The sequence below is a fragment of the Rousettus aegyptiacus genome, unplaced genomic scaffold, assembly GCF_014176215.1.
Source record: "Rousettus aegyptiacus isolate mRouAeg1 unplaced genomic scaffold, mRouAeg1.p scaffold_m13_p_2, whole genome shotgun sequence".
Taxonomy (NCBI): Eukaryota; Metazoa; Chordata; class Mammalia; order Chiroptera; family Pteropodidae; genus Rousettus; species Rousettus aegyptiacus.
Window position 1 is genome coordinate 134298821 of NW_023416295.1, and position 12957 is coordinate 134311777.

Consider the following 12957-nt stretch of genomic DNA (forward strand, 5'->3'; position numbering starts at 1 on the left):
TTGTTCAGTAAGCCTACAGTGAATTGTTCCTAACATGATAAATGATAAAGTCACTGCATCTAGAGTGCATTGATGGACTTTGAAATGCATATCATTTGGGATGAAATCGCCTTGTTTTCTGCCCTTTTCAGAGCATCTTCAAAGTAGTTCTTAATGACTTAACAAAAGTTTTAACACATTTGTCAACTTGTCACTTGGTTTTTATCACACTTCAGTTTCCTTTTTTGCTCATTGCTTTAAAAAGTATGTGGTTTACAAATATTTTAAATTATATATTTTTCAATTCATCGAATTGTTTTAAATGGTTATTTCCTAATGTCATTCAACATGCCTTCAATCACATGTTCAACTGGATTAGCGGTTGACTTATGTTAAAGTCAGAGCAAGTAAAAAGAAAATGGCACACTTAATTAGAATTTCACAGCAATTTCCACATAAACCAGCTTAAACAAGGTATATGTATGTATAGAAATCAGGAATTGACTAATCTGTGTAAATATGTGTATGTTAAAGAGGTGATTTAAAATGGTGAAGAAATTCTATGCGAAAGAACTTTAAGCCTGATCATGTCATATGTAGTTCTTTAGCTGCTAGAGTTGTTACTGTAGATAGCTTTACCATATTAAGATAGGGTAATAGACAGCAATATAACAAGCTGTTCAATTACAGCTCTTTTTCTGGCTAAATTTAACACTACAATGTAGATGTTAGAACCTCATTTATCGCAAATGAATTTAATTGATCACTTGTCTCAAATGAACCATTTACCCTTTATTTTTTCCAGTTTTAGGGCCATAGGGTTAGACTGAGAAACATGTTGGCTAGAGTAGTAAAATGTGTAACTTGGACATCTTCTGTATCATTATTTTGATAGTCGCGTACTTATGTTTTACACTTCATGTTGAGCAAAAATTTTTTTGTGTGCGTGTTTCCAACTATCAAGATCTATGTTTAATTGTATATATGTATACAACATTGCTGAGTCTTTTTCTTTGATCTCAATTTAAAAAATGCCTAATAGCATAATAGCCATAACTTAGTTACCTACGGAGTATTTATTTTGGGGATGAAATAAATTAGCTAACAGAAATACTTGCGAATAAACATAATGAGGGAACCTCTGTATATAGAAATGTATTATCGTTTTTCAGAGTACTTCATATGTACATAAAAATAGTGGAAAATGTAACTCTGCCTCAATAATACTATTCAAATATAACTTAGGATGTTAAGTTCAAATGAAATGAGTTATTATTTCTATGAGGGTTTTACATTCTTATTATCAACGTTAGAACAACTTATAGCAATGAAATTTTAAAAACAGTTTTATTGACATTTTTAACACGAAAGTGGGACTTTTTTTCATACTTTGCTTAGTCGTCATATTTTCAGAACAGAAAACATTACTGGAAAATCCAGATTTAAAAAATAAAAATGCTAATATTGACCATTTTCCATTATATTAGAGGAAAAACCTGCATTTATGAGTAGGTAGTATTTTGAAGGCATTAAGGACCCCGAGACTATAAAATTCTTATTGGGAAATACACATATCGATATATTTTTCAAAGGCATTGGTGAATATAAACATATGCTCATCAATTGGTTAAAATATGAGCCTGAAATTACTGTGTTCTTAAAAAAAGGTATATATGTGTACCAAAATCATTTTCACTGTATATAATTAAGAAAAGAGTTGCCACTGACTTTGAAGGAAGAGTAATAAAGTCATGCTCTAGATTTCAAGGTCATCTGTTATGAAAGATACTGCATTTCAGAATAATGCAGGGGAGTAGAGAAGAGGTTAACTTCCTGATCCTCATTCTTTACCTAAGATGATCCGAAGTTTCCTGTTTCTTAGATTTGCAGATCATTTTTTTTTTATTGAAAATTTATTGACTATTTAGAATGTGCCAGGTACTCTGCTGGGTATGCCTTGGCAAAAGGAAGTTGCCCACCTTCACCTATATTTATATTGTATTAAACCTCATTATACTAAAGGATATGGTGTATTTATGGTACTCAACCAAAGGCTGGCATATAGTAAATGCTCAATAAAAAAGAGCTATTAATATTCTATGATATCCTTTATAGCTATTTTTCATCTACTGAGGAACAGAGTTTAAACATTTTTTTATTTACCAAGTAATGATAACTAGCCCATGTGTATGTATTGAAAATGTTAGGAATGGCATAGTTTAATAAAATGAGCAGAATGGAATTATGGGGCAACTCCTTATACTATAAACGTAAGTGCTTTCAGGTTAACTAGATTTCTCTTGTCATAAAATGTTATTACTCTTCACATACTTTTAAACATGTAAATGTGATCAGAAAAAAACAAGTTTTAAAGGGAATTGTTTAGTAAATTAACTCATAAACTTTGGAATCCAATTAATTATGTATTTCAAGGAACCTTCTGAAATTAAATAGTAATCTATAATCTCTTTAAAAAATTAAAGATAAGCATTTAACATTGAAATTGTTTCTTGGTGTTAGATATAGAGCTATGCTATTCAATATGATACCATACCCTAGCCACATGAGTCTCTTTAAGTCTAAAATGATTTAAATGAAGAATTCAGTTAGTCAAACTAGCCACATTTCAAGTGCTCAGTAGCAATTAGATACCACATCGGACAGTGCAGATATAGGACGTTTCCATCATCACAGATAGTTCTCTTAGATAGTGTTGCTCTAGGATATGTTGAATAAAGGAATATTTGATATTTACTACTTATAGTTATGACTACCCAGAAAATGAACTATTACATTTAGTTACGATAATTTGAGTCTTTCCACTACATCTAAATCTCGATGAAATTGGCAAGTTCTTTGACAGATAAAGGCTACTTTTAAATGACTTTAATGTCAGCAGAAGTGATAACTAAGTGAAGGCTCAGGAAATGAAGTGCTTTAACTCGATGACTTTTGGGAAACTGGAATTTTGAATATTGTCTAAAAGAAACGACTAATCAATAAGATCATTGCTTTCTCTGCAGCACCTTCCAAACCTTTTTTCCTGAGTGCCCCGCCATTCTACTCGGCATGCTGTGGTGGGTCCTGTCGGCGCCCTGCATCCCCCACTGCTTTTCCAAGTAAGTTTTTATGCTTCATCAGCAATGCCTCAGTTATTCTGTAAACCAAAGCAGCAGGATTTAATGTGCTCTGGAAAACTAATTGGTAATGCAATGGCAAGGAGCTAATTCCTCACTAAAAATCACAGCGATCCTATTCAGGAAGTTTCCAGAGATTTATCAAACCTCAGCACACTGAGCAATTGTGAGCAGTTTCTAATGGCATTGAAACCCAGGGCTGACACACCAAGGAAAGTGACTTGTTTTTCATTTGCTATAAAAGATCTTAGAAAGACCAGTTTGGCTCTTTCTGAAATGTGTAGCAATACCCATTTAAAGAAGAAAAAAAAAGGAAGACTAAGAAATTATGCGTGTAAAATTTCCAGTCACCTTAAAATGTGACACAGAAAGCCATTAGTTGTCCATAGAAAAAATTTTAAATTGTCAATCGTAAAAGATAAATATCTCTTTTTGTAATCTTGAAGAAAACCAACAAACATCACAGGAAATATTTGCAAGAGAACTTTTCTTCAAACATTACAAAATTTTAACAGTGTCCAGAGGTAGAGTAAGAATGACAACTTTCAAAAACTTGCAGAGCATGTGTGCACACATACACACTTGCACATGCAAAGAAAAAATGTCTCACTGAAAGCAAAGAAAATTCACCTTGGTCTTGAGATTTCTAGGTCAGATAAGAATCTGTAGGCAGAGAATTTTAGTTTATGATAAAGCAGTTCAGTAGAGGAGTGCATTTATTTCAGCTGCCCAAGAGAAAGCATTCATTCAGGTTAACAGCTCTGTCAGAGGAAGTGTGAAGTAGGAGTTGAGTCAGGCTAAAATCAGGGCTCTACCCTGGCTGAATTCAGATTGCTGCTGCCTCTCTGCATGTGTTTTATGAATGTTTCAGGAGGGCAGTTGCTCAACAGAATGATTCCTGGCAAGTGAGGCAGCAAATGCTGGCTGTTTAATGAGCTGCAAGCTTCTGAGTACCTCTTTAGGGGGCTGGTACTTTCCCACAGAGCACTTTACATGGCTGGGACCCAGCCACAATGGGTGACAGACCCGTGACCAATCGCCACTTTCACTTGACTCATCCACACGCGACCTCATCACGATTTTTCACTGTGCAGATGAACTTTAGGAACCATTTCACATGGAAAAGGCTCGGGCAAGGGTCAGTTGCCCTTTTGTATGGTCATAAAGCAAGGCTCTGTGTGCCAGTCTTTTCTCCTGTCTCACATTCCGAGTGAATTTCTGGACACCATTTAAAGCACTTGACTGAAAAATAAAGCAGTGAATGAAACTGACTTTTATAGACTCATTCTAGCTCATCTTCCCATATAACCCTGTCCACCTGAAAAGGGATTTAGTGGATGAGCTGAGTGTATACAGGACTTGCTGAATACATAGGAGCCATTATCAATTGTGGGGATTGTTTATTAACCAGGACTGATACACTAGTATTTTGGAAGTGACCTATTAATTGTCCATTTAACTCTGAATGTATTGATTCAAATAGAAAAATAGAAACCATGACTAAGCCTTTTACTCGCTCCTTCAAGGTGGTCTCCCATAAGGGCAATGGAAAACTGTTGTGCAGATTAAGGAGACATTTGTCACCTTATATTTGAGTATCAGGAAAAGTGACTGCTGAAGTAGAGACTAAAAACCCAAATATCTGCCACTGTCACATAGTGGCATCTCTATGGAATTAAATCTTTAGTGTCATATTCCACAGGTGGAGGTTAAAAAAGGCCCTGCACCTAGTTTCAGTTATTTCGCCTTGATGTAATATTAGTGTTCTACTTTAGAAAACCTCTGGCAGTGGAGCTTAGGTAAGTGTAAAAGGACAAAAAAATTCCATGTAGCAAGTGGACACTTTCATATATTCGTGAATATGTGTGTATTCATTTTCTGGTGGTGGTTTAATAAGAGTCTCTAACCCATTAAAGTACTCTAATGCCCACGTCAGTTTAATAAGTAGAGCACAGATAACAATCATTCTAAAAACATTTCCTAGGTAACTTCATCTTCTCAATAGTTTAAAATATTAAATAGTCTCATTTTCCTCCCTCTGCTTCTCAGTCCTTCCCACTATATGCTTTTGGCATAACTGTTGAAAATTGTGGTATTGATTCCTGGAGGTTTATAAAATCTCAAGCTTATCTTTTTTATTTATTAAAGCATATAATGGGAAAATCAGCACAGCTAACATCAAGGACAGAGAATGCTGCATTTGTCTGGTTTTCATCTCTAAAGTTTACATTTTAAAACAGTTTAGAAATGCTACAAGTATTTTAAATAAGCTTTGGTGTCTCATTAGTTATAAATCTGAAATGAATTTCTTATTTTTTGTTGATAATATTCATCATTTTGGCAGCAAGTAATAATGAAGTGGTGGATTTCTGCTGTCAGTAAAGTATTTTACATAAGTAACGGTGATACCAAGGAACAGTTAATAAGGCTTATGTCTGCACAGTAATCATTTTTATTTGAGGCATTTACTAGATTTTCTTTTTTCTTTTCTTCCATTTTTAATAACAAGAATGATTTTTATGACCAAGCATTTTAATTGTTTTCCATTGTAAAAAAGAAGGAAAATGGACTGTTCAAGTAATCTCTTATTAAGTTCGAGCTTGGATAGCCAAAATTAAGGTTTATCCTAAAAATTTTAATAAGCGATGAAATCAGTGTTCCACAATATGGACTCATTATTGTTTCACAATATTGACTTCACTGTTTCCGAAAGTGTAGGATCAGATCAACATGTCTGTAACTAGGAAGTGAAATGCTATTTGACTCTTTTAACATGATTCACTTGTTTAAAATTGATTTCGTTTTTCTTGTTAACTTTTAGATTTACGATTGACTTGTCGCAATGTGGAAACAATCATTCATCCCGTGCCCTTCTCACATATAATAAATAGTTTAATAGGCTATTTAAGCACAACCCTTACAGTGGGGAAAAATTAAAAGGCAGTGGTAAAAATTTTCCTCTCCCTTAAAGCGGTGTAAGGAAAATCTTTGATATTACGTCCATAAGGTTTTTTTTTTTTCTTTCAAAATAACATACTTCTCAGCTAAAAGGAAATGGAAAGTTGAGGAAATTATGCAGAGAATGACCTTAACAAAACTACCTGAAAAAGGACAGGAGTCTTAATTATGTAGAATAGCTAATTGAATGCATCAGATAACTATTTTGTTTGGTCTTTGAATACCCAACTTGAATTTGACCTTTTGAGAATTTTAGGTATTAAAGACAAAGTTTAAATTCGGAGCAGCAATGAGTAGGGAAATGTTCTGGGACAAACTGTTCTGCCTTTTTCTTGGGGGATGACCTTATATTCTATCATTTTACTCTCTTCTTTGTTAAAACTTAAAGGGTCATAATATACTCTCCAATTCTGAATTTAAAATTTTGTCGAAGGCAGCAGGGAAGGGACATTATTGTTATTATTGTGCATTTAAGTTGGTCCTGTGAGTATTACTGTCAGAGGGACGATGCTTTGATTAGTATTCTTGCCACCCGACCTGGCTGTGCTCTCAGCTGGAGTGGTGAGTGGGCTGAGGAAACTGACCAAGACCTATGTAAGTCCATAAAAGGTTGCATAAAAGTTTCTTTTATAAGGATGTCTCTTTAGCATTCCGTTATCCTCAGAGGGTGCAGCATTATGTTCAGACAGAGAAAGAAGCCTAATTATTTTGTTGAAAACATAATCAAGTTTGTGCAATAAGTTGAATTTAGATTTTGACTTTTCAATAGTGAAGGGATAATGACACTCGGTCAACCAGGAAGAATGTTTAAAGGAGTCAGAGACTCAAAGACAATAGATTTTCCAAGTTGATGGCTATATCCAGTAGTTCCGCAGAGGCAGTGAAAGTATATGAGTAACGTTCCTGGAATGGAGTTAGTTCCCTTCCTCCCTTCATGTTCGTAAATAGGGGTGTGGGATGAGGAGGGGAACTGCTTAGGGATATATGGTGCTTGTTTCTCATCTTGTTTATAGCCCTTGCCTGAACACAACATGAAATCTAAAGGACAGCTGATAAAGTCCTGGTTTTAGATTCCTCAAAACAATTGAACGAGTACAGAATAGGGGAGGGAGAGAATTGAGTGAATGGAACCAAGTAGGAAAAGGTTATACTGTTAGCTCAATATGGACTCTGGAATGGTCAGACTGCCTATACCTGTCAGTTCCGGAGACCCTCTTTAAAAGGCACCTTGAACAAATATGCATATAAAAACCGGTCAGGAGGTCATCAGCAACTAAAATGGTACAGGGTCTATATGACTGGTCAGGAATTTTGGAAAGCAATTGAGTACATTCTGCTTGAAGATAAATTATAGGGAGAACATAAGAGTTGTCTTTCAATTAGATATACTGTATTCAACATAGATACAAAGGATAGAATTGGGGTCAATGAGTATAGAGTTTAGTGGAAATTGAAGTTGGGCTTAATGTAAGGGAAAATATTTTAGCAAATCAAATTGGATGATAATAAAATATTATTATATAGCATTCACAGGTACTCAATTGTATAAAGATTGGAAGATGGACTTCTAGTTCAAATAGGGTGGGCCAGCCAAATGCTATAACTTCTCTCTCCGAACCTCAAATCCACGGGAATTACGTAAAATACAAATGCATGCGCGCACACACACACATTCACATAATTGAAAATTAGAAGGGTAAGGAGCTCTTCACAGGAGAGAAATTGAGAAATCCCTGAAAGGTAAGGGTTTTACAGGTATAAAATCCTGTAAATTACAGCTGTTTGAGTGTCGCGGCAGAAAAAGATGAGCCCTCAGACAAGAACCATCCCATGTTTGAGTAAAGCTGATTCAAGGAAGAAGAGACACAGATTCATGGTTTGAAATAACATTTGAGGAAACAGTTAATTGAGGCCAATGGCATCTTAGCTAGCCTGGTGACAGGCCTGAATTAAGCAAACCCTCTTCTGTCTGTCCTAGCAATGAGAAGCTACTATTGAATCTATATAAAAAGATGAAAGAATGCTGCTTCTGAAAGGTTTTTTGGCAGTTTCAGACTTGACCTATCCTGAAATAACATTTTTTTTTCTACTAAAAGCCTTGCAAGGTTTAGATTCAATGTTGCTTCATAGACTTGTGCTATAACTTTCCTTACAGTCACAAGGATATTGTAGTATCAATTAGTTTTTAATACTTCAAGCCCGTGTAAACTCAGAAAACCTGAAACAAATCACTTATTAGGAGTGGTCATTGTACAGCACTCTTTGGGTTACTGTGATCCCAAGGTAGCCTCAGTTGGGAGTAGAGGAGAACAAGAAACAGGAAACAGCAGTCAGTGCCATGGCAGAGTCCAGGAGCAAAGGCAGCAATAGACATGAACGGTCCAAAACCCTTTACAGGGCTTCCTGAAGCAATGAGGTGAAAGACAAAGGAGGCTGACCCAAGTGGGATCAACAATTCAGAGATGCCCTTGAGTCAAGGTGTGTTTAATATCACACAGAGCACTAGCACATTCTTCCCGGGATGGGACTCTGTTGGATTGCAGGGGTGACAAGACAGGGCAGAGCCGCAGCTCTTTGCTCTCAGGATGATGTCTTAGAAAGTGACTATATTGGATTCTCCTTTGTTTTCTAGGGCTAGCTGGCTGTTATAAATAGCAGTGCCCTGTCTTTAGAGATAAGACATGTTTTTTTTGAAGTCAAGAAAAAGGAAGAGGCAAAGTCTTCCACTGGTTTATCTTATGCTTTGTTTCTCTGTCGCTCCCCTCTCTCCCATCCCTCCATCAACAGTATCATTCACACATGGCACACACACATTTGCAGTGCCCTAACTAAACCCAACACATGGGAAGTCCCTGGGGCATGGTGTGTGGGAGCCACCTCAGGATCCAGGCAATCATGCCTTCGAAACCTTTTCTATCCTTGATCGTTCTTCCATTTTACTATAACTCTCCCCATCCCCTGACCTCTTTCTCTGCCCACTCACAACATTGACTATCTTTGACATAATTTTAAAGACCGTTGACTGGGCCTCACTGTGCTTCGAGGTGTGACCTTAGTTGCACAACTTAATTTTCTGGAGTCTCTGTTTTTTTTCTCATGGAATATGGAGACAACAATCTCTACCTCTCGGGATTGTTGTAAAGATTATGTGACATGCTACATATAGTTGGCACATACATCAGCACATGTTGAGCACCAAATATGCACAGAAGTCACATTATAAAATAAAAATAATAATAATTAATAATAATAATATCTCCAAATTGGTAGAGCCTGTAGCACCTTGCTTGAATTGGTTGCCCTGGATTTTAAAACCCCTTTTCTACTACGTGCCTTAAACTATGTATCTATTTATTTTTACTTTTATATTATTTATTTGTTTATTTTTTGTTACCTGGACAAAGTCACAAGTCAGTTGTTTGTCATGACTTTAGGAATAATCAGAGGTATTTGTTGCCTATAACTTTTTAGTAGCTTCTGAGAGATGTTTGAGTCACTAACAAGTTCTTGAAATCCTTGTTTGTTTTGTAGGCATAGATTTGAGTATGTATTTGAGCACGTATTCATAGGTTTGGAAAGTATGGAAATGGTGTAGGTTCATCAGTGATTTGTAGTGAGATCCAGAGGTAGCCAATAAAAGACTCACGGGTGGGACATGGAAAGGAGCATCGGTGGTAGAAGCGGCATCTTGTAATACGCTTTTTGTCAGAACCCAAGGCATATCACTTTAGGAAAATTATCATGATTTGTGTACTGAGGGAGCACTAAAAGAAACCAGGCAATTATCAAAGAGAGGAAGAATATAATATTCTTTAACTTCGCCATACATTTGCTTGTTCATTAATGGTATTCGTGTTTGTTTCTGGGTACTGCAACCTGAGGGCTAGACCCAGGAGTTAACTCTTTGACTCTCACAACCACTCCAGATCTCTCAAAAAGTGAGGTCTGGTTTGGGTCCATGATCCCCAAAATCTTAGTATTTACTGCATTGATGAGAATAATTTATTTGGGGATTACCTTCACAGGACTTTTCTTTCTCTTTACTTAAAAACAGTTCATTAGGAAAAACTATGAGTTCCTGTGAAAAGTTTCAGCGGCATTTAAAAGTGTTTCCCTGTGGTTTTATTGAAACATGTTGATCTTGGTGAAGAAGGGGCCGACATAAGAAGAATCATGACTTCTACTTATAAAACCTCTACTTAAAGTGAAATATGTGTCAGTTTTTTTTAAAAACCAGCCTTATAGGTCCATAAACTTATTTCACATTTCTATACAGATATAGAAAATATTGGCCTTTCTTATTTTATTATTTTATTTTATTTTTAGGTGAGGCAACTCTTGGTTGATTTCACAGATTGCAAGGACCTTGTCAGCTTACAATCTCTTATTTTTTATTTTTTACACCTAACAACACCTTGTCTTCCTAGGTGGTCTCCCGTCCAAGTACTAACCAGGCCCGACCCTGCTTAGCTTCCGAGGTCAGATGTGATCGGGCTTGTTCAGGGTGGCATGGCTGTAGATGATACTGGCTTTCTAAAATGCTAAATTGGTCAGGTCCTCCTCAAAAGGCTTTCCTTTGTGACAAGTTATGAACTAAACTTGTGTCAGTCACCCCTGACCCTGATCTACCTTACCAGTTTATTTCCTGTATTCTCCTCATTTATACTCTGAAATTAGGAAATACCAAACCGTGTGAGATTCCTCCAACATCCACCATGTTTCACATTTGTCTTCACCCCAACTCGTGTGTCTGCAAATATTAATCTCTTTGCTCTGCCTGCCACTGTATAGATTGCCAGCAAGAGAGATTGCTTTTCTTTCGCTTGCTTCCTTCCTTCCTTCCTTCCTTCCTTCCTTCCTTCCTTCCTTCCTTCCTTCCTTCCTTCCTTTCTTTCTTTCTTTCTTTCTTTCTTTCTTTCTTTCTTTCTTTCTTTCTTTCTTTCTTTCTTTCTTTCTCTAAATTTATTGGGGTGACATTGCTTAATAAAATTGTATAGGCTTTGAGTGTACAATTTTATAATATATTATCTGTATTTGCCTTGTATGTTCACTACCCAAAGTCACATCTCCTTTCATAAATATATATTTGACCCTCTTTATCCTTATCTACCTCTCCTCATCTCCACTTCCATATGGTAACCACTAAACTGTTGTCTGTGTCTATGAATTTTCATTTGTCTGTTCGTTTTTGCTTTCAGTTTTGTATACCACATTTGAGTGAAATCAAATGGTTCTTGACTCTTTCCATCTGACTTCTTTTGCTAAGTTTAACATGATATTCTCAGGATCAATCCATGTCGCAAATGACAGTATTTCATCTTTTCTTATTGCTGAATAATATTCCATTGTATGTATACACCACATCTTCTTTATCCAGTCATCTATCAAAGGGCACTTCAGTTGTTTCTATGTCTTGGCCACCGTGAATAATGCTGCAATAAACATAGGGGTCCATATATCTTTACAGATAAATGTTTTCAAATTTTGGGGGTAGATACCTGGAGGAAGGATCGCTGGGTCATATGTTAATTCTATTCTTAAATTTTTGAGGAACCTCCATACTATTTTCCATAGTGGCTATACCAATTTACATTCCCCCAAGCAGTGTTTGAGGGTTCGCTTTATGCCACAGCCTCTCCAACACTTGTTTTTATTTGTCTCGTTGACAGTAGCCACTCTAACAGGTATGAGGTGGTATCTCATCGAGGTTTTAATTTGAATTTCCCTGAGAGCTAGTGAAGTTGAGCATCTTTTCATATGTCTGTTGGGCATTTGCATGTCTTCTTGGGAGAAGTGTCTGTTCAGGTCTTCTGCCCATTTTTTAATTGGATTGTTTGTTTTTTTGTTGTTGTTGAGTTGTATGAGTTCTTTATTTTTTTAGACATTAGCCCCTTATCAGAGGTGTTGGTTTCGAATATCTTCTTCCATTTTTTGGTTGCTTCTTTATCTTGTTGATGATTTCTTTTTGCTGTCCAGATACTTTAGTTTGATATAGTCCCATTCATTTACTTTTGCTTTTACATCCTTTGTCTATGAGGTCAAATTCATAAAATCTCTAAAACCAAGGTCCATGAGTTTAGTACCTATGTTTTCTTCTATACATTTTATTTCAGGCCTCGTATTTAGGTCTTTGACCTATTTTGAGTTAATCTTTGCGTATGGTGACAAATAATTGTCTAGTTTCAATCTTTTGCATATGGCTTTCCAATTTTCCCAGTGCCATTTGTTGAGGAGGATTTCTTTTCTCCATTGTATTTTTTTTGGCTCCTTTGTCAAAAATTATTTGCCCATGTATACGTGTGAATTTATTTCTGGGCTCCCAGTTCTGTTCCATTGGTCTGTGTTTTTCTACCATTACCAGGCATAATCTTGGAATTGCTATTCTTCTAACTACTTTTCTCTTTCAAGACTTACTCTGTTGGCCTCCAAGAATAAGTGGCTTTTTATCTGGTGCTTTAAATGGTTTTTTTCTGTTATGATCTGCTGGTATTTATCTCACTGTATCGTGGCTGTCTGTATTCTCCTCAGACCTCTCCTTATCAGCTGTGAGCACCTGAAGGATGGATTGGATTCATCTTCACTTATCACTTAGCAACAATTCAATCACTCTGCCAGATCATTCTCCCCAAAACATTGCTACAATGTTTGCTTGTTTTCCTTAGAAAATAGAACTAGACTTAAAATCTGAAGTAGAGAGAAATTATTTGTTCATAACTATAACACTAGCTTATCTTAGTGTTTACTTTTGGCTTTTTTAGTCTTTTTTCTCTGAATTTTATTTAGTCGTAAGCATAGTATGTATCTTATGCATCAAATGTATTATGGTATATTTTCTTTGCTGTTGCCTGATCATCATAGTCCTCATCTTTAATAGTTTTTAAAA

At 36.0% G+C, this 12957-nt stretch overlaps 1 protein-coding gene and 1 pseudogene across 1 annotated transcript in view; one reads left to right on the top strand and one right to left on the bottom strand.

The window, feature by feature from the left end:
- DBX2 (developing brain homeobox 2) overlaps positions 1–12957 on the top strand; it is a 36403-nt gene that overhangs the window by 10770 nt on the left and 12676 nt on the right. The window contains exon 2 of the mRNA XM_016146449.2: positions 3003–3098. Coding sequence (XP_016001935.1) covers positions 3003–3098 — 96 coding nt within the window. The remainder of the gene's footprint in view (positions 1–3002; positions 3099–12957) is intronic.
- LOC118614801 lies at positions 10477–10595 on the bottom strand (annotated as a pseudogene).